The sequence below is a fragment of the Aquarana catesbeiana genome, linkage group LG01 (genome assembly GCF_042186555.1).
Source record: "Aquarana catesbeiana isolate 2022-GZ linkage group LG01, ASM4218655v1, whole genome shotgun sequence".
Classification (NCBI taxonomy): Eukaryota; Metazoa; Chordata; class Amphibia; order Anura; family Ranidae; genus Aquarana; species Aquarana catesbeiana.
The window spans coordinates 563,820,508-563,842,107 of record NC_133324.1 but is presented as its reverse complement, the minus strand read 5'-3'; the positions used below and the strand labels follow the sequence as shown (position 1 = coordinate 563,842,107).

Below are 21,600 nucleotides of genomic sequence, written 5' to 3'. Positions count from 1 at the left end.
TGTGACGATTTTTGTTTTAAATGGCACACCAACACACCACACAGAACAGACAGGGAAGCAGATATCCATGGAGCCTTGTGTGCGCCCTTTAAAAAAGCAAAGCAAGCAAACTACCTTATCAATCAATTCCTTTTCAGTTATACAGCTAGAGAAAGCAAAGTGTTATGAAGAGGTATTTAAATAAAAAACATTGTAATTCTTGCAGAAATGCTGTGCATACAAATGGTAGAGAAATAAGTCACCATTATTTAATTTCAGACAAGGACCATATGGCAACACAATATTTCAACCATCTACAGTGCTAAATAATATAATCAAATTAAGGGAATACTTTTTTTGGTTTAGGGTAGCAAATATTTCTAATATATATAAAACACAATACTAACTGAGGGCTGTTTACAATGTTGACCTCACATCTTCTCTGAGGATGCGTCATTTCCCACTTCTGGGCAAGATCCACCAGTTTTCCAGCATCCAAAAGCCCATAACCATAATGATGACTTACTAGAGAAAAAATAAACAGAGCCCGATGCTGAATAATATACTCTCTTGGACAACACAATCTTTCACATGCTGTATGCTCTATTTGATTTTGTCTTAATTCTCTTTCCAACAATTGAAATCTTGCTTACGTGGCATATATAAAGTAATCGCTTTTGAAATACACATATGCATTGCTGGCATGTGAAGGCTGAACGCCAGACAGATAAGGGGAAAATGTATTGAAGCTCTGTAATAATTTATACAGCATTTAAGTGGCTGTAAACCTATGAAATGAAAAATGAACAAAGCATATCCTCATATAGCGTGCACTTGTCTCAGTCCATAGTATCTAGTGTGGATCCTGTCTGCTCTCTCCTTTCCTCTGCAACTTGCATAAGTCACTTCTAAAAGTATTTTTCAGATATCAGGCAATCCTTAAGGACAGTCCAGCACAGGCAATCCTCTAGGACATAGTCAAATGGAAAAACGTGAAAAAAAATACTGCGCTGTCCCTTTAAACAATACAACAGCAGCCAGCACAGCAAAAAGAAGTTGCAAATAGAAAAGACAAATATAAGGGCAGCGCTAATAAACAATCTCAGAATAAACTAAGACCGGGTAGTTGTCTTGTGACAAACATATAATAAACCTGTGATGAGAGTTGATCATATAAATCAAATAAATATATAATGCAACCTGTGAAGGGACATAATCAAATGAGTCCACAACACACACAAGTTGTGTATATAAAGTGGGCGTGAAGTCCACAGAAAAAATAAATCAAATGTGTGAATGAGTCCAGACACATAAAATGAATGATCATGGCATCCTTATGGCATCAAAAGATGAAAATAGGTATGAAGAAAGGTTGCAAGTAGATTATCCACCACCAATTGGATGAAGGCTTACCGGAGGGCTTGGACCCAAAAGGATGCTTGATGAGTCAACAAAGCTTGTGGTGAAGTACACCAAGAAATTAGGGTATCCGTGCAGGTGACCTCTGGCTTGGAATCAGGAATTGGTCCTTCAGATGGCTCTCAAGGACTGAGACCCGCAGGGTAGTAAACAAGGAGTGGGGTGGATAAACTCTTCCATGTAATGTGGTTAGGAAGAAAAATAAAGGGCCACAGTGTAATTCCATTGAGTAAAGGGGTATTTATTGAATAAAAAAAAGGAACTCTCACATTTGTGAAGATATAAAAGCGCATTAAAGCAATAGCATCAGCGGAGCCCATCCAACGCGTTTCGTCTAACCAGACATCATCTGACCCCGCTTTTATATCTTCACAAATGTGAGAGTTCCTTTTTTATTCAATAAATACCCCTTTACTCAATGGAATTGCACTATGTGGCCCTTTATTCTTCTTCCTAACCACATTACATGGGAGAGTTTATCCACCCCACTCCTTGATTGACTATCCTGTGGGTCACCGTCCTGGAGAGCCATAGGAAGGACCATAGGAATACCTAAATCCCAGGCAGAGGTCACCTACACGGATACCCTCATTTCTTGGTGTACTTCACCACAAGCTTTGTTGACTCATCAAGCATACGTCCTTTTGAATCCAAGCCCTCCTGTAAGCCTTCTTCGAATTGGTGGTGGATAATCTACTTGCAACCTTTCTTCATACCGATTTTCATCTTTTGATGCCATAATAATTCATTTTAGGTGTCTGGACTCATTCACACGTTTGATTTATTTTTTCTGTGGACTTCACGCTCACTTTATATACACAACTTATTTGTATTGTGGACTCATTTGATTATGTCCCTTCACAGGTTTCATTATATATTTGATTTATATGATCAACTCTCTTCACAGGTTTATTATATGTTTGTCACATGACCACTACCTAATCTTAGTTTATTCGGCGATCGTTTATTAGCGCTGCACTTATATTGGTCTAATCCTCTAGGACACATCAGGCGATTGACAGCATCAGATGTTCAGAGGTCCAAGTTTCTCTTACGAGACTGAGTAGAGGGTGATGTGTCCATTTTCCCCACACAGGTCTCAGATTACACTCAGCTCTGTGCATGACATTAGATCCCCATCTGAACCTAAGAAATACCATCTAAACTGTTTACTTTGGAAGGCTGTGGAAGAGAGAGCTGCAGATAAACAGGTACAGTTTATGTAGGTGGATTTATTTTGATTACTGATAGTCACTTCAGTTAGCTAATGCTATTATTATACAGTACTGTGCAAAAGTTTTAGGCAGGTGTGAAAAAATGCTGTAAAGTAAGAATGCTTTCAAAAATATTTTTTAAATTGTTTATTTTTATTCATTTACAAAATGAAAAGTGAGCGAACAGAACAAAAATCTAAATCAAATCAATATATGGTGTGACTACCCCTTGGCTTCAAACCAGCATAAATTCTTACACTTTGTACGCTTGCACAAAGTCAAGGATTTTGTAAGATTATTCAATTATACTAACCATGTGCTAATGATCATCAATTTCATATGTAGGTTGAAATACAATCATTAACTGAAACAGCAGTGTAGGAACTTAAAACTGGGTGAGGTACAGCTAAACTCTGCTACTAAGGTGAGGTTGTGGAAGCCAGTTTCATGTGACCATGGTAAGAACTATCTTCAGCGTAAAAAAGAACAAGGAGTCCTGGAAGTGATGGTTTGGCCCTCACAGAGCACTGATCTCAAAATTATTGAGTCTGTATGGGATTACATGAAGAGACAGAAGGATTTGAGGCAGCCTACATCCACAGAAGATATGTGCTTAGTGCTCCAAGATGTTTGGAACAACTTACCTGCCAAGTTCCTTCAAAATCTGTGTGCAAGTGTACCTAGAAGAATTGAAGCTGTTTTGAAGGCAAAGGGTGGTCACACCAAATATGGATTTGATTTGGATTTCTCTCCTGTTCATAAACTTCCAATTTTGTTAATTGAAAAAAATAAACTATAAACTATTAACAATTCTATTTCTGAAGGCAATCTTAAAATTTACAGCATTTTTTCACACCTTCCTAAAACTTTTCACTGTAGTGTAAATGTAACATTAATATAAAAGCACCTCATATCTCGATGACCCATAACTGAATCTATCCAGAATCTGGAGCAACTCTGCATGGCAACTAATCAGCTTTTATCTTTAACTTTTTAAAGCTTAACTGAACAAGCTGAAGATGCTGTGTATTGAACGATTGCCTGGTTTTTTTTTTTGCATTTCAGTGCTGCTGATCCACTCTTGGCAGCCACTTTCAGTCTATAAGCCTATAAGCCTACACTCCAGCAATGGCTACATGGCATTTTTCAGGACAGGTTCCCTGATGGTTACAACAGTATATCCCAAATACAGGAAATCTGCATTCATGTCATACGTCCCTGAATGCATACAGTCCTAAATGCGAGTACAGCTTTGTAGTGTCCAAGCTGCTGCATTTTTCAGCCAGTCATAGGATATTGACAGATTTCTGACAGAGATACTGGACACTGCACCTGTACATCCTGAGCACCGGAATAAGCGAAGATTTGATGCTGACAGGACAAACTGCCTGCGTATGTAACCCAATGTGTGCTGAGACAGCTACTTGGAGTTTTAATCATCTGGGTTGGAAAACTAGGGGACAAAAAAATTATACATTTCAGCTGGGTTTCACCTATACATTAAAGCTCTATTGTAATCTCAAGTTTAGTTTATCAGTATAGTGACAGTTCTTACTACAGCGCTTGCTTGTCCCCCTGTCATTTCACTTATGAAGATGGGACTAGCTGGCTGGTTTCATATGGATGAGTGAGGTTTGAGTGTGATTTTTTGCCTTTTAAATTCAATTTCTTGCACTATAACCTCTCTACATCATGAAGGAGAGGGGAAATGCAGGAGCAGGTAATCTAGAAAGGGGTGTGCCTTTTGTGCAGTTTACCTGGAAATAAAAGTGGCCTCAATAGCACGACCAATACACACCAATTTGCTTACCCAAAGGATGGCCAGGAATATATATGAGTTAATTTTGTGATAGCTACCTTTAGAGCATGCCTGTTGTGATTATAAATGTAACGTCAATATAAAAATACCTCATGCGAGGTGTATGTACAATTCTCAGGCCCTCGGAGAAAATGCTCTTGCTCTTAGCACCGATTTGGTGATATTCACTGTGCATTTACACAAAGCCACAGCCTTCAATCCAAAAAAGGTCCTGCTGGGTCCTCCTCAAGTAGGCATGCATGCCACAACCAAATTCTTTCCTATAGGACAGTCGTAGTTATGGAGGCCACCATCAGTATGGGACCCCATAGGAAAGAATTGTGTTATGGATAGTGAGTTAAGGCTGGCTTCACAAATATAAGTTGTGGTACAAATGAACACTTTAGTATATTGAAACATGGCAATGCCCAATCTGTGCCTGCTGTTATAAATGTAACATTAAAAACACCTCATATAGTGAGGTGTATGCATAATTATTACTCCTTTGGAAAAGGCACCCCCTTGGAACCCCTGAACCCATTTGTGCAAGACACGAAGATCCCAAATTATAGAGAGCAAGTTAAGCATTTCGGCAAACCACAATATCTCGTAATGCTACTTACTCATGCACATTCCTTGACCCTCACAAGATGAAAGAGGAGTGGGGTCTGCCAGAACAATTGCCTAAGGCCCTTAGGCACCTTTTCTTTAAGTCACACTAGTTTCTTGGTAAATGTTCACTATGAGTGTGCTTTAATTAAAAAGATAATGAAAAGATTCCAACGCATTGAGACAGGATTCTTTTTCTTACCTTTTCTCCCAACTCCATTTATCTCCCAGTCATCGGCAACCAGATTTGCAGGACTTGATGATCTCATCACAATATGCTGGACATCCCTCCAAGAGAGGGCAGGACTGTGCAAGAATCACAAATAAATCATATGTAGGATTTCTCCTAAGTCATTATTTTCACAATTTTTGACTGTAGTTCTTACTTAGCTTCCAGTGCAAGGGCAATTATCCCAGCAGCCAAAGGTGCAGATGCTGATGTTCCTGTATGGTGTTCAGTGCACCGCTGGCGCAGGTCAGTGGTGGTCTAAAAAAAATTGGGAAGAGTCAATCTTGATAAGACTGCTACTTTGTTTCCTACATAAACTGCCATTGTAGATAACAAAATTACACTTGGTGTAGGAGAAATTACTGCTCCATGCTATGCCACCTTGGTTTAAACATACAGTGCATCTGGAAAGTTTTCACAGCGCTTCATTTTTTCCACATTTTGTTATGTTACAGCCTTATTACAAAAGTGATTAAATTAATTTGTTTCCTCAAAATTCTACAAGCAATACCCCATAATGACAACGTGAAATAAGTTTGTTTAAAACATTGCAAATTTATTAAAAGTAAAAAACAGAAGAAAAAAAAAAAAAAAAAAAAAATCACATGTACATAAATATTCACAGCCTTTGCCATGACACTCAAAATTGAGATCAGGTGCATCCTGTTTCCACCGATCATCCTTGAGATGTTTCTACAACTTGATTGGAGTCCACCTTTCGTAAATTCAGTTGATTGGACATGATTTGGAAAGGCACACACCTGTCTATATAAGGTCCCACAATTAACAGTGCTTGTCAGAGCACAAACCAAGCCATGAAGTCCAAGGAATTGCCTGTAAAGACCTCCAAGACAGGATTATATCGAGGCCCAGATCTGGGGAAGGGTACAGAAAAATTTCTGCAGCATCGAAGGTCCCAATGAGCACAGTGGTCGCCATCATCCATAAATGGAAGACGTTTGGAACCACCAGGACTCTTCCTAGAGCAGGTCGCCCGGGCAAACTGAGCAATTGGGGGAGAAGGGCCTCAGTCAGGGAGGTGACCAAGAACCCGATGGTCACTCTGACAGCACTCCAGGGTTTCTCTGTGGAGAGAGGAGAACCTTCCAGAACAACAATCATCTCTGCAGCACTCCAACAATAAGGCCTGTGTGGTAGAGTGGCCAGACGGAAGCCACTTCCCTGTAAAAGGCACATGACAGCCCGCCTGGAGTTTGCCACAAGGCACCTGAAGGACTCTCAGACCATGAGAAACAAAATTCTCTGGTTTGATGAAACAAAGATTGAAGTGTTTGGCCTGAATGGCAAGCATCATGTCTGGAGGAAACCAGGCACCGCTCATCACCTGGCCAATACCATCCCCTACAGTGAAGCATGTTAGTGGCAGCATCATGCTGTGGGGTTGTTTTTCAGCGGCAAGAACTGGGAGACTAGTCGGGATCAAGGGAAAGATGAATGCAGCAATGTACAGAGACATAATTGATGTAAACCTGCTCCAGAGCACTCTTGACCTCAGACTGGGGCAAAGGTTCATCTTCCAACAGGACAACGACCCTAAGCACACAGCCAATATAAAGTAGTGGCTACGGGACAACTCTGTGAATGTCCTTAAGCCCTGGATCACACTGGTGCCTTTTGATATGCGATTTGACATGTCAAATCGGCGGCAATGGCACCATCCTAATCGGTGCGACGCTGTATTTGCGGTGCCACACCAATTTCAAAAAGTAGCTTCTGTACTACCTTTTGCGATTTCAGGGTGCACTTTCCATTGACCTTTTTGCAGAAACCCGCACAAATGTCTGTGAAATCGGGACTGACGTGCGAGAGTGAAATCGTGCAAGTTCAGCTGAACTCACACGGCTTCATTCCCGCAGCTCAGTGTGAACCTGGGCTCAGTGGCCCAGCCAGAGCCCAGACTTGAACCCGATTGAACATTTCTTGGATGATCTGAAAATGGCTGTGCACTGATGCTCCCCATTCAACCTGATGGAGCTTGAGAGGTCCTGCAAAGAAGAATGGGAGAAACTGCCCAAAAATAGGTGTGCCAAACTTGTAGCATCATACTCAAAAAGACTTGAGGCTGCAATTTTCATTATGGGGTATTTGTAGACTTTTTAGGAAAATAATGAATTTAATCAATTTTGGAATAAGGCTATAACGTAACAAAATGTGGAAAAAGTGAAGCACTGTGAATACTTTCCGGATGCACTGTATGTTCACATAATCTCATAATGTTTCTACTTACTGTATCTGTTCACATATACAGTGGGGACGGAAAGTATTCAGACCCCCTTAAATTTTTTTACTCTTTGTTATATTGCAGCCATTTGCTAAAATCATTTAGGCTCATTTTTTTTCCTCATTAATGTACACACAGCACCCCATATTGACAGAAAAACACAGAATTGTTGACATTTTTGAAGATTAATTAAAAAAAACTGAAATATCACATGGTCCTAAGTATTCAGACCCTTTGCTCAGTATTTAGTAGAAGCACCCCTTTGATCTAATACAGCCATGAGTCTTTTTTGGAAAGATGCAACAAGTTTTTCACACCTGGATTTGGGGATCCTCTGCCATTCCTCCTTGCAGATCCTCTCCAGTTCTGTCAGGTTGGATGGTAAACGTTGGTGGACAGCCATTTTTAGGTCTCTCCAGAGATGCTCAATTGGGTTTAAGTCAGGGCTCTGGCTAGGCCATTCAAGAACAGTCACGGAGTTTTTGTGAAGCCACTCCTTCATTCTTTTAGCTGCGTGCTTAGGGTCATTGTCTTGTTGGAAGGTAAACCTTCGGCCCAGTCTGAGCTCCTGAGCACTCTGAAGAAGGTTTTCATCCAGGATATCCCCATGCGGGATTTCATGTGTCTTGCACTGAGGAGAGGCTTCCATTGGGCCACTCTGTCAAAAAAGTCTCGACTGGTGGAGGGCTGCAGTGATGGTTGACTTTCTACAACTTTCTCCCATCTCCGAACTGTATCTATGGAGCTTAGCCACAGTGATCTTTGGGTTCTTCTTTACCTCTCCCACCAAGGCTCTTCTCCCCTGATAGCTCAGTTTGGCCAGGCGGCCACCTCTAGGAAGGGTTCTGGTCATCCCAAACATCTTCCATTTGAGGATTATGGAGGCCACTGTGCTCTTAGGAACCTTAAATGCAGCAGAAATTTTTTCGTAACCTTGGCCAGATCTGTGCCTTGCCACAATTCTGTCTCTGAACTCTTCAGGCAGTTCCTTTGACCTCATGATTCTCATTTGCTCTGAGATGCACTGTGAGGTGTAAGGTCTTATATAGACAGGTGTGTGGTTTCCTAATCAAGTCCAATCAGTATAATCAAACACAGCTGGACTCAAATGAAGGTGTAGAACCATCTCAAGGATGTTCAGAAGAAATGGACAGTACCTGAGTTAAATATATGAGTGTCACAGCAAAGGGTCTGAATACTTAGGACCATGTGATATTTTACTTTTTCTTTTTTAATAAATCTGCAAAAATGTCAACAATTCTGTGTTTTTCTGTCAATATGGGGTGCTGTGTGTACATTAATGAGGAAAAAAAATGAACTGAAATTATTTTAGCAAATGGCTGCAATATAACAAAGACTGAAAAATTTAAGGGGGTCTGAATACTTTCCGTCCCCACTGTATAATTAACCTGTTTACTATAGAGGCTAGGTTCACCTGTATAAAAAAAAATAAAAAATAAATAAACAGACTTTTTTTGTAGGAAAAACAAAAACAAAATGTGCATTTCTTTTTATACCAGGAGCCTGCAGAGCACTGTACCCGCAATCAGTGGATCGTGGTTGCAATGTCAGGCTCTGAGGGGAAAAAAAATCCCTTTGAAATGCATCAGCCTGCAGGGATTCCAGTAAGGTCCCCCCTCTGCTCTGGTGACAGTTTAGTCTGGAAGTATTAAGCCACGGAAGAGTGGCTTAATGAGTGCTTTTAACCCATTTGCTTGTGAGTAGTTCTTTTTATCAAAGTTATATTAAATCTTGTGGGATAATGCACTAGGCCTATGCACCCTTTTGTTTTGTTTTTTAGTGGCCATAGGACATCCCCAGTCCTAGAGGGCAACAAGGCTTCAAGAGATTATATATGCATTTTAATTTATTTATACCCCCCTACTGGGCTATCACACTTATATGCAGGAGATAATTGCTGTTGTTGGTGACATCCTCTAGCTCTCTCCCCTCTGAGAGGATCCAATGGACTAAGAGGGCAATGATTACCATACCCGTAATCTATTGAGAACTGAAGTCCATCTGCAGCATTGGCAAACAGGGCTTGTAGATCATTCATTCAGATTCCTGTGAACAAATGATGCGGCTGTGTGGGCGATTTTAAATGTGACAATGGCTGTGGTGTAAATGAACCCCACGCTGTTACAAAGGAAAGGGTGGTGTGAGGGGAAGCATTTGCACCATGTTATTCCTTAAATACTAGGAGTAATGTAACATAGTGCAAAAGGTGAACTTATCTTTAAACTGTTTCAAAACTTTGCATTATGGCTACAGCAGCCACTTGATATATTAGGGATCCGGTGGATATAAATTTCACTATCATGAACTATATGGAAAAATAAGCTTTCAAACAAAAGCATTTCCCAAGCATCTTTGAAGTTTTCACATTATCTCTATACACGGTTAAAAAAAACGCCTACCCTTTTTCCTAATGCTGAGTTTATAGAGGTGAGCACTAAGCTGCAGCCAATCCAAAAAACACAAAAACACTGCTATCATTAGGATGGGGTCAGACCCACATCTGGCTATGCCCTCCTGACTTTTGGCTCTGAGACCTGAAAGGTTGAGGAGTTGTGTAATTTCTATTCCGAATGATGAACATCTCTGTGAAATGCATCGGTGGAGAGGGTAGTGGAGTGGGTGCATTAGAGTGGTGGCTGTGAGGAATGCAAGTATCATGACAGATACTTACAATCTGCCTGTCTTTCTTTTTGCCACTGCTAAATGTAGTAGTGAGTATGGATGAGCAAGCCTCGCTATACCATGGAATCTCTCCATTCTCCGTGGTGCTGATGACAGATAGTGTGTATATACTATTGCTGTAGCCATCACAATTACAGTTGTCATAATGCAGGCCACCATTTCCAGATGCCCAAACAAAAATGGAACCAAGTCCACCACGTCCCTAAAACAAAAAAAAACACAGAGAAGGCAAGTGATGAAGAAAACAAGGCAGCTTTATGGTGCAAAGTGACATACAGTTAAAAGGTTCAACATAAAGAAGCTGTACCCACTGGAATTAGGTTTGAAATGAGGCACATGATTTGCAAGCATTGTCAAGGTTTTTCCACTCAAAATAGAACTATGGCCTCACAAAAATAAAAAAATACTGCAACACTTACTTTTAAGTGCGGGTGAAGTCCTCCTCATTCAGCTCACTGTGATGGTGTGGAATGATGCAGCACTGCTCCAGAATTCAGAGCAGTGTTGCTGCTGCCATGTAGGCACTTTGCATGCATGCACTACAGTGAGATGGAAAAATGTTTCGGGGGTGTGCCTGTCAGCATGATCATGGCCGATTCACAAGCCTGGAGCACATCACTAAGCACCTGGCCATACCTAGCTCTGCCCACTGCTTTTTGCATTTGACAGCACTGCCTCTGTTGCTGAAACCCTCCCACCGTGAGTGGCAGTGTCTGTGAGGGAAAGTTTGTGAGACACACGTGAAGGAGGACTTGGCTCAGTCAGGAAAGGTAAAGTTGTTTTTTTTTTTTTCTTTACTTTGAAACTTGTACATCACATAATAATTTGACTTGGTATTTGCTTGGACTGTCATAAAAGAGCATTTAGTTGTATTTTAATGCATTTTGCTTTAGGACAAATGCGAAAATCCATCAAAAACAAACTGACAACAGTATAGCTGGCATGCCCAAAAGATGCAAGGACAAAACTTCTCATTACCCAAGGACCACTGAAAGTTAAATTGTAGGTTTTATTATATCAATTTAAAATTCAGAACCAGCATTAAACACACAAGAAATAAATAAAAATAAATAAAAAGAAGTCTAGTTTTGCGAACTAACATGCATTTCTTCTCAGATTCACATATATTTCTAAACTACCAACCATATACATATTATACAAAGATGTTACAAGTCAAATGTCATAACTTAGAAAATAAAACTAGTGCAAGTCGCTACAACAAGGCTTACAACTCCACAAGGTTCCACCAAAAATTTACAACACATTATAAATTTAGGTACACATTTAATATTAAAAATACCGCTACACAGCCATGTTGAGGTAATCCACAAAAACATTCAAAATATGTGAAAAGAAAAAAATATCACTCTAGGAGGCATCATACATGCACTCTCCATATATTAATAATTAATATATATATATTAAATCCTAACTACAAAAAAGTGATTTATTAAATCAAGTTAATTACCAGAGGGGTATGGGTACAGGTGATAAAAGGTACTTTAATCCCAATCAATACATGCAAAAGAAATTTACAACCCAATCTGGGAATTTGATGGTACCAAGAAACGTAAGGCAATGTTAATTAGCAATTATAAAACACAAAAATAACATTTTTAGATTATATTATTTTGTATCGAAAAGTTTATATTTAACCACTTTAGTACCGTGCTATAGCTACAGCGCAGTGCTATAGTTCTAGGAGGGCAGTCATAGGCGTCCTCCCAGAACCCCGCCCCCTGCAGCGTGCATCGGGCGCACTCCATGACCAGTGTCCTTCGGAAAGGAGTGCTGATAACCAGCAGGGCTGTCAACACATTGTTTACACAGATAATCGGGGCACTGATCATCAGTGTCCTGATTATCAGCGCAGCCCACTCAGCGCCCATCAGCCAAGAAGAAAAATTACTTATTTGCAAAATTTTAGACGCAGGTGCAGGGCAGGTGTCAGAAAGGCACTAGTCATAGTACAGATGAAGCCTCAACACATACACAGTTGTGCAGGCGCAGATATTTAGTTGCCTGTTTATAACTGTTCGCAAACGCACTCGCCCGGCGCTAATGTTGGTGCCAATGAGACTATTTAAACTGGAGTTCTATTAGCCAGTTCTGTCTGATCTACAGCTATTACCCATGCTCCTGTATCTGTTCCTGTGCTGACTTCTGTTATTGACCTGGCTTGCCCTGCCCTTGCTTGAACGCTACATGCCCTGACCTTGGCCTGTCTCTGGATTTGCTCTGCCTTCTGCTCATCTGCCCGATTCTATGTTGCTGACTTGTGCGTGTTTCCTGACCATTCTCTGCCTGCTGTATATGCCTGTATCTGACCGTCTGTTGCTGATCTGGCTCGTCTGACCTTGCATCCAGTTATTCACCCGTACTGCTCTGCATGCTACCTGGTTCCTGCTGGTCCTGCACCTGCCAGCTGCCTGTCCAATCCGGGGTCTGCGGTCTCTGCTGCCACTTGCTGTTCCAGCGATCTGACCCGTCTCTGGTGATGCACCTGCTGCCAACTGCCGCGGCTGATGGACATCTCACAGGCACCTATACCTCGCCACGCTCTTGCAGCCACTGTCGCAACATCAGTGGTCTAAGAGCCAGGGCTGTACGAGAGGCCTCCCTCTACATGTCAGGCTCTACCACAAGGTATGTGACAGCATCAGACAGCCATGTTTGAGCCTGCAGGAGGGACTTCTCCCATGGATGAGATTTGCCAACACCTCCCAGCCCTCACCTAAACTATTAAGCCCTTGCAGGAGGTATGAGTCCAGCTGGAGGAGTGTGTGCAATCTTTGAATACATTTATGAGTCTTGCCTCAGCTTCTACCTGATCCTCTGCTGCAGCACATTTAGAGACAGCTACTGCACCCACTGTAATGGTGCTGCCTCCTAAACACAGGCTTCCTACTCCAGAGAGATTCTCAGGGGATCAAAGTAAATTTAAAGCGTTCCGTAACGCTTGTCAGCTATACTTCTACGTGCAACCACGGACTTTCTCCCTGGAATCCACTAAGTTGGGGTTCATCATCTCGTTACTTCAAGGGGAACCTCAAACCTTGATGCACCGGCTGTTCGAGGAGAATAATGCACAACTGCATACCATGACATCATTCTTTACTGCTATGGCCCAGCTGTATGAGTGCAGTGGACTTCTACAGCAGAGGTTGCAATTCATGCGCTCCAGCAAGGCCGCAGAGCAGTCAAGGACTACGTTACGGACTACAGATGCTGGAGCGCAGACACACAATGAAACTGTTCCCCACGACACCTAGGCCTCTCTGAAACTTTAAAAGATGAGTAAGCCCGGGTCGGAGTACCAAATACCCTAGACACTCAGATTTTTTTGGCCATTCAGATTGACCGGCAGGCTGGAGAAGTCTACTCAGTCATCCCACCCTGGATGTTGTCCAGAATTCCAGCCCCTGCTCATACTGCTCCCGGTAACGCTGCTCCCGTCGGTTCGGCTTTTGCCAGCCCTGTTCTTCCTTTATCCAACATTCCACAGCCCATGCAACTTGGGTTGATGCGTCCTTCTGTCACCTGAGAAACGCCAATGTCGTCGGCAGCACAACCTCTGCTTATATTGTGGAGAAGCCGGCTACTATGTACACGTGTGCCCTGCGAAGCTGCGTAAATGTTTGTCTATTTCTCCTGCTAACCGGCCACCATTATCTGCCAGTGCAACTCATCTTGCTCTCCCAATCTTGTTTCAGCTTCCAGGAAGAACTACCCCAGTCATCACAATTATCGATTCCAGGGCATACAGTTGTTTTATTGACCTAATCTTTGAAACACAGCAACGCATCCCACTGCAGTCAAAGACCCAAGGACTTTCGGTATATCTGTCAGACGGTTCCTGAATTAAATCAGGACTAGTACCTCAGGAGACACCTCCCTTTGCCTGTTATCCCTACTAAGCATAAAGAACTGTTGAGTCTTGATGCCATTGCATCCTCTGTTTCCTGTTATCCTGGGCCTGCCTTGGCTGCAGGCACACAATACACAGATCGATCGGATTTCAGGAGATATCAGGTTCCATTCAACCTACTGCCAGGAGCATTGCCTACCAGAATCGCCAAATCATTTTGCTGTGCATTGACTCCGACAATGAGACCTGTCAGGCAGTGCCTGAGCCTTACCATGAATATCGATGTGTTCAGCAAGTGGGGAGATGATACCCTTCCTTCACACTGACCATATGATTGCCCGATTGAAGTTCTTCCAGGAGCCGAGATTCCTTTCGGGAGAAGCTCCCCACTATTAGAGCGAGAACTGGAAGCCTTGAAGGAGTACGTGGATGAAAAAACGTGAAAAAGGGTTTCATCTGTCCGTGCACGTCTCCAGCGGGAGCAGAAATGTTCCTTGTGGAGAAGAAGGACCACGCCCTGCGGCCATGCGTAGACTACCGGGAACTTAATAAGATTACGGTAAAGAACCGCTACCCTTTTCCCCTTGTACCAGAACAGTTTCAATGTCCGCAACAATTTTTACAAAATTGGATTTGTGAGGGGCCTACAATTTGGTTTTCTTTATTTTAATACCTTTTTACTTGGGTTATGCACCAGGGGTTTGCGCCTTTCCTTTTTTGTTTTTGTAGTTCCACACTGGATACCCCTATTTGAGGAGGGCTGCATCCACGGGGCATTGGACCATGTATGTGATGGGTCACTGGTTTGGCCATCCCTCTGATGAGGAGCACTGAGCGCTGGAAGTGTCTTTTTTTTCGAAGCCCGCAGTGCCTGACACCTTTCTGGGCCACCTGAACCTGTGCTTATAAAAGGAGATGAGGAAAATGAAGTGGAAGATATTCTGAATTGGAGGAACCAGCTTTAGTACCCGATTAAGTGAAAAGGATATGGTCCTAAAGATAATTCCTGGGAGCCCGAACTGAATGTCTATGCTAAGGGGCTTATTCGTGCCTTCTTCCGTGCCCACCCAGAGACGAAAGACATTTGGGCATCCAGAGGCTACCCATAGGGAGGAGGCAATGTCAGAAAGGCATTAGTAATAGTACAGATGAAGCCTCAAGACATACACAGACAACCTTCCCCTCTGGGTGATCTATGTACATTACAAGGATTTTAACCACTTCCGGACCGCCCACCGTGAATATACGTTGCTACTTTGACATGTACTGTGGTTATGGCAGCAGCTAGCTGCCATAACCACAGTATATTTTTACACAGTGGGCAATCCTCTTTCACCTAAAAGTGGTCCCAGTGGGGGATTCACCATGGGAACACTTTTATGGGCAGTGGGAGATGTGCCCCCCCCATTTCCTGCCGCTTCCAGGAGAGATCAGCAGCAGCGGAAACGATCCGCGATCGTTAGATTAGAGCGAGAGCAATAATTCTAGCACTAGATCTCCTCTGTAACTCTAATGCCGCGTACACACGATCGGACATTCCGACAACGAAATCCTGGATTTATTTCCGACGGATGTTGGCACAAACTTGTCTTGCATACACACGGTCACACAAATGTTGTCGGAAATTCTGAATGTCAAGAACGTGCTGACGTACAACACCTACGACGGCACTATAAAAGGGAAGTTCAACACCAAGTGCGCCACCCTTTGGGCTCCTTCTGCTAATCTCATGTTAGTAGAAGTTTGGTGAGAGACGATTCGCACTTTTCAGCCTCACGCTTTTCAGATCGTTACTGCTCTTCAGTTTGTGCTTGTGGGTTCGTATCTGGTTTTCAGTGCGTGTAGTCAGTTGGCATCTGGATTTCAGTGCGTATTTTTATATTATGTATTTGATTTCCAGTGCGTTCTTGTCCGCTCGTTTCTGATTTTAAGCTCGCTCTTCAGGCCTTTCTGATTTTCAGTGCGTTCTGTTAGTTCGTTCTGACCAGCCGACCATTTTCTAGCCATGTTGCGAGTACATACTCATCGTAGAGTTCATGCTGTGCAGGGGCTTGGTGTTGGGGTTCTTACTTTGACCCAAGCCCAGTCCATGAACAGGGTGGGGAGGAGTTCGTGTACGAAGAATTGGTTGCTCCGTGACAAATTCTCTCACATGCCTTTGTTGCGGGAGAGCCGTGAGAATAATCCTGATGATTTCAGGAATTATCTCCGGAAGACGGACCCTGTTTTTCACAGTCTGTTGGCTTTGCTGTCCCCTTATATTACGAAGCAGGACACCTGCATGCGGCAAGCCATCACTCCTGAACAGAGCCTAATCGCCACCTTGCAGTACTTGGCGACGGGGAGAAGTTTGCAGGACATCAAGTTCTCGACAGGCATCTCCCACCAGGCTCTGGGGATCATTATTCCAGAGACCTGTTCTGCCATCATCCAGGTCCTGCAGAATGACTATTATTAAGGTAAGATTTCTCCTTTAACATCACATTATATGTATTTAATGTTTGCTAATGTACTGTATTTCTTTCATCATTCCCCAATTACCATGATTGTAATATGCTGTGAATGTACTCTATCCTCATGCATGCTGGAAGTTTTTAAAGTTCCTTTTTTGTCCTTCATGCATATTTGCCTTCACTAACTTCCCCAGCATGCTATCCTGGGCCCATACACACCTAGCCTAGTCACTTAATGTATTTTATCAGCTCTATTGTACTGCTTTACCCTAAACAACCCCTAAAATGTGTACAAATGTTATTTGTGTCCTTAAGTTCAAGCAGAGTGCCAGAGGCTTTTTTCTGGGGTCCCAAACTCAATTGGAACCCTCCCTCCCCCCAACCGCTAAGTCAACTGATACAAATCCTCTATCTGCTGACTTTGCCAAACCCATACACACTATACCTACCTCTTTTGTGGTCATATTTATGGATGAATTCACCAAAGCATGTAGAGAAAGGGCTTGCCTGAATACTTTCAAATGGTACTGTTTAAAATTGTTGTTCTATTATCTTGATAGGTAATTGCAGAATGTAAAAATGTGCTTCAATTTGTACAGTGTGTATTCATATTTTTGGATTATGACACTTATTACCTGTCCAGTGGGCTGCCAATAGTGTAAAGTAAGGAGGGGCTGGCCAAAGTAACACACATTATGTATGCATTAAGCTCTCAACGAAGTGGAGAGGGTTACCTGTCCAAAACCCCCCCCCCCCCCCCTAAAATTTTTACAATGGGCCATCAGAGGGGGTGAGAAATCTGATAAGTGGACCTTACATTTTTGTCTTTAAATACTTCTTCAAATAAATGTTATACTGATGTTGGCCAAGAATGTTTGTGTCTAATCTGCTTGCAATGTTATGCGCAAAAATACTATTTTTCTTTTCTTGTTTCATTCCAGTTCCCTTAAACGCCACAGGAATGGCAGACTGTGGCTTCCCAATTTGCCCAGTGGTGGGACTTTCCCAACTGCGGAGGGGCAATCGATGGGAAACATATCCACATAGTCCCACCCCCCAACTCGAGGTCATACTATTACAACTATAAGGGGTTTAGTAGACATGTGCACACTGAAATATTTCGTTTCGGAATTTCGTTTTCGTCCGAAAAATAAATTTCTTTAGTTACTCCCGAAATTCGTTTTTATTTATTTTGTTTTGTTAAAAAAAATGCATTAGTCCGAAAATCCAAAATAATTAAGGTCGAATCTGTCATTGAAGGCTTATGGTGTCTATCGCATGTTCTAAGAAGATTAGACGGAGCAGCTAAACTGTACGACGCCGCAATCATACATTTCCGGTCGAATGTTCTGCCTACAAGCTATAGTAAAATCCTAATGTTGTATGACACTAGTAATTATAATATTAATTATTACTACTAGTCAACCAACATTAGAATTCTTCTATAGCCTTATGGGTGGAGGCGGAGCATTTGACCATAAATGTCCACTCTCGGCGACTGCTTCGTAGAATCTTCATGTCGAATCTTTTCTCTCTATGTCGAATAATCTTGGACTAATAGAGCTAAGGTTAGCCACATTCGACCACAGGTTTGATGGACACAGATCGCTATTGTCAGCGTCATGTTGAATCTCCTATTTATATCGAACTGTTGTTGCAATGAAAACTTTAATAAAGCATTTGTTTATGTCGGATCTTTTGGTTTTCGGATTCTGCACGTTCATTATCGTTTGTTAAAGCGATAACAAAAATACACAAAATTTGGACAAAAATGCATTTGGACGAAAACGAATGTACATGTCTGATGGGAAACACGTCCACATAGTCCCACCCCCAACTCGGAGTCATACTATTACAACTATAAGGGGTTTAATAGTATTGTGATGTTGGCGGTGGTGTCGGCGACATACGAGTTTCTCTGTGTGGATGTGGGGAAGAATGGCCGGATGTTGGATGGTGGAGTCATCGCCCAGACCGAGTTCTACGGACAGCTCCAAAGTGGTGGCTTGGGATTGCCACCTCCGAAAGACAACGTGGCTGGTCTACCATTCGTCTTTGTCGCTGATGAAGTGTTTGGGCTGGGTGATCACCTGATGCGGCCTTTCCTGATGAGGACCCTCACCCCGGACAAGAGGGTTTTTAACTACTGGCTGGCCAGAGCTAGAAGAGTGGTGGAGAATGCTTTTGGGATAATGGCCAGCCAGTTCCGCCTATTCCTTAAGCCAATCAACATGGCGGAATATAAACTTAACCATATAATCCTTGCATGCTGCTTTCTCCACAACTTTTTTAAGGAGAAATTCTATAAACTATGTGGCCTCAGTTGGGCGTGAGGCCAGATTTCAAGACCAAACCCTGACGGTGCTTGAAGCTGGCCGTCCTGGCTTGCCCCCCAAAGTGCCCACGAGGTTCGTCTAAAATATATGGAGTACTTTGAGGGTAGAGGGGCCATTGATATGCCCAAAAATGTTTAACCACTTCAGCCCCGGAAGGATTTACCCCCTTCCTGACCAGAGCACTTTTTACAATTCGGCACTGCGTCGCTTTAACTGCTAATTGCGCGGTCATGCAATGCTGTACCCAAACGAAATTTGCGTCCTTTTCTTCCCACAAATAGAGCTTTCTTTTGATGGTATTTGATCACCTCTGCCGTTTTTATTTTTTGCGCTATAAACGGAAAAAGACTGAAAATTTTGAAAAAAAATGATATTTTCTACTTTTTGTTATAAAAAAAATCCAATAAACTAAATTTTAGTCATACATTTAGGCCAAAATGTATTCGGCCACATGTCTTTGGTAAAAACAATGTCAATAAGCGTATATTTAATGGTTTGCGCAAAAGTTATAGCGTCTACAAACTAGGGTACATTTTCTGGAATTTACACAGCTTTTAGTTTATGACTGCCTATGTCATTTCTTGAGGTGCTAAAATGGCAGGGCAGTACAAAACCCCCCCAAATGACCCCATTTTGGAAAGTAGACACCCCAAGGAAATTGCTGAGAGGCATGTTGAGCCCATTGAATATTTATTTTTTTTGTCCCAAGTGATTGAATAATGACAAAAAAAAAAAAAAAAATTTACAAAAAGTTGTCACTAAATGATATATTGCTCACATAGGCCATGGGCATATGTGGAATTGCACCCCAAAATACATTCAGCTGCTTCTCCTGAGTACGGGGATACCACATGTGTGGCACTTTTTGGGAGCCTAGCCGCGTACGGGGCCCCGAAAACCCAGCACCACCTTCAGGATTTCTAAGGGCATACATTTTTGATTTCACTCCTCACTACCTATCACAGTTTTGAAGGCCATAAAATGCCAAGATGGCACAACCCCCCCCCCAAATGACCCCATTTTGGAAAGTAGACACCCCAAGCTATTTGCTGAGAGGCATGGTGAGTATTTTGCAGCTCTCATTTGTTTTTGAAAATGAAGAAAGACCAGAAAAAAAATTTTTTTTTTTTCTTTTTTCAATTTTCAAAACCTTGTGACAAAAAGTGAGGTCTGCAAAATACTCACTATACCTCTCAGCAAATAGCTTGGGGTGTCTACTTTCCAAAATGGGGTCATTTTGGGGGGGTTTTGTGCCACCTGGGCATTCCATGGCCTCCGAAACTGTGATAGGCAGTGAAGAGTGAAATCAAAAATTTACGGCCTTAGAAAGCCTGAAGGCGGTTCTTGGTTTTCGGGGTCCCGTACGCGGCTAGGCTCCCAAAAAGTCCCACACATGTGGTATCCCCGTACTCAGGAGAAGCAACAGAATTTATTTTGGGGTGTAATTTCACAAATCCCCATGGCATGTTTGAGCAATATAACATTTAGTGACAACTTTGTGCAAAAAAAAAAAAAAAAAAAAAAAAATTTGTCTCTTTCCCGCAACTTGTGTCACAATATAAAATATTCCATGGACTCGACATGCCTCTCAGCAAATAGCTTGGGGTGTCTACTTTCCAAAATGGGGTCATTTGGGGGGGTTTGAACTGTCCTGGCATTTTATGCACAACATTTAGAAGCTTACGTCACACATCACCCACTCTTCTAACCACTTGAAGACAAAGCCCTTTCTGACACTTTTTGATTACATGAAAAAATTATTTTTTTTTGCAAGAAAATTACTTTGAACCCCCAAACATTATATATTATTTTAAAGCAAATGCCCTACAGATTAAAATGGTGGGTGTTTCATTTTTTTTTTTCACACAGTAATTGCGCAGCGATTTTTCAAACGCATTTTTTGTGGAAAAAACACACTTTTTTAAATTTTAATGCACTAAAACACACTATATTGCCCAAATGTTTGATGAAATAAAAAAGATGATCTTAGGCCGAGTACATGGATACCAAACATGACATGCTTTACAATTGCGCACAAACGTGCAGTGGCAACAAAATTAATACATTTTTAAAAGCCTTTAAAAGCCTTTACAGGTTACCACTTTATATTTACAGAGGAGGTCTACTGCTAAAATTACTGCCCTCGATCTGACCTTCGCGGTGATACCTCACATGCATGGTGCAATTGCTGTTTACATTTGACGCCAGACCGACGCTTGCGTTCGCCTTAGCGCGAGAGCAGGGGGGACAGGGGTGCTTTTTTTTTTTTTTTTTTTTTTTTTTCTTTATTATTTTTTTGCTTTTTTATCTTATTTTTAAACTGTTCCTTTCATATTTTTTTTAAAATCATTTTTATTGTTATCTCAGGGAATGTAAATATCCCCTATGATAGCAATAGGTAGTGACAGGTACTCTTTTTTGAAAAAATTGGGGTCTATTAGACCCTAGATTTCTCCTCTGCCCTCAAAGCATCTGACCACACCAAGATCGGTGTGATAAAATGCTTTCCCAATTTCCCAATGGCGCTGTTTACATCCGGCGAAATCTAAGTCCTAAAATGCTCGTAGCTTCCGGTTTCTTAGGCCATAGAGATGTTTGGAGCCACTCTGGTCTCTGATCAGCTCTATGGTCAGCTGGCTGAATCACCGGCTGCATTCTCAGGTTCCCTGTTGAGACAGGAGAGCCAGAGAAAAACACAGAAGACGGTGGGGGGGGGGGGCATTCCCTCCCACTGCTTGTAAAAGCAGTCT

At 42.1% G+C, this 21,600-nt stretch overlaps 1 protein-coding gene across 1 annotated transcript in view; it reads right to left on the bottom strand.

Moving 5' to 3' along the window:
* Window positions 1-21,600, bottom strand: part of PCSK4 (proprotein convertase subtilisin/kexin type 4) — a 208,281-nt gene that overhangs the window by 57,208 nt on the left and 129,473 nt on the right. Inside the window, exons 8-11 of the mRNA XM_073596734.1 lie at window positions 10,183-10,395; window positions 5,406-5,506; window positions 5,222-5,325; window positions 387-504 (exon numbers count right to left, since the gene is read on the bottom strand). Of these exons, the coding sequence (XP_073452835.1) occupies window positions 387-504; window positions 5,222-5,325; window positions 5,406-5,506; window positions 10,183-10,395 (536 nt within the window). The remainder of the gene's footprint in view (window positions 1-386; window positions 505-5,221; window positions 5,326-5,405; window positions 5,507-10,182; window positions 10,396-21,600) is intronic.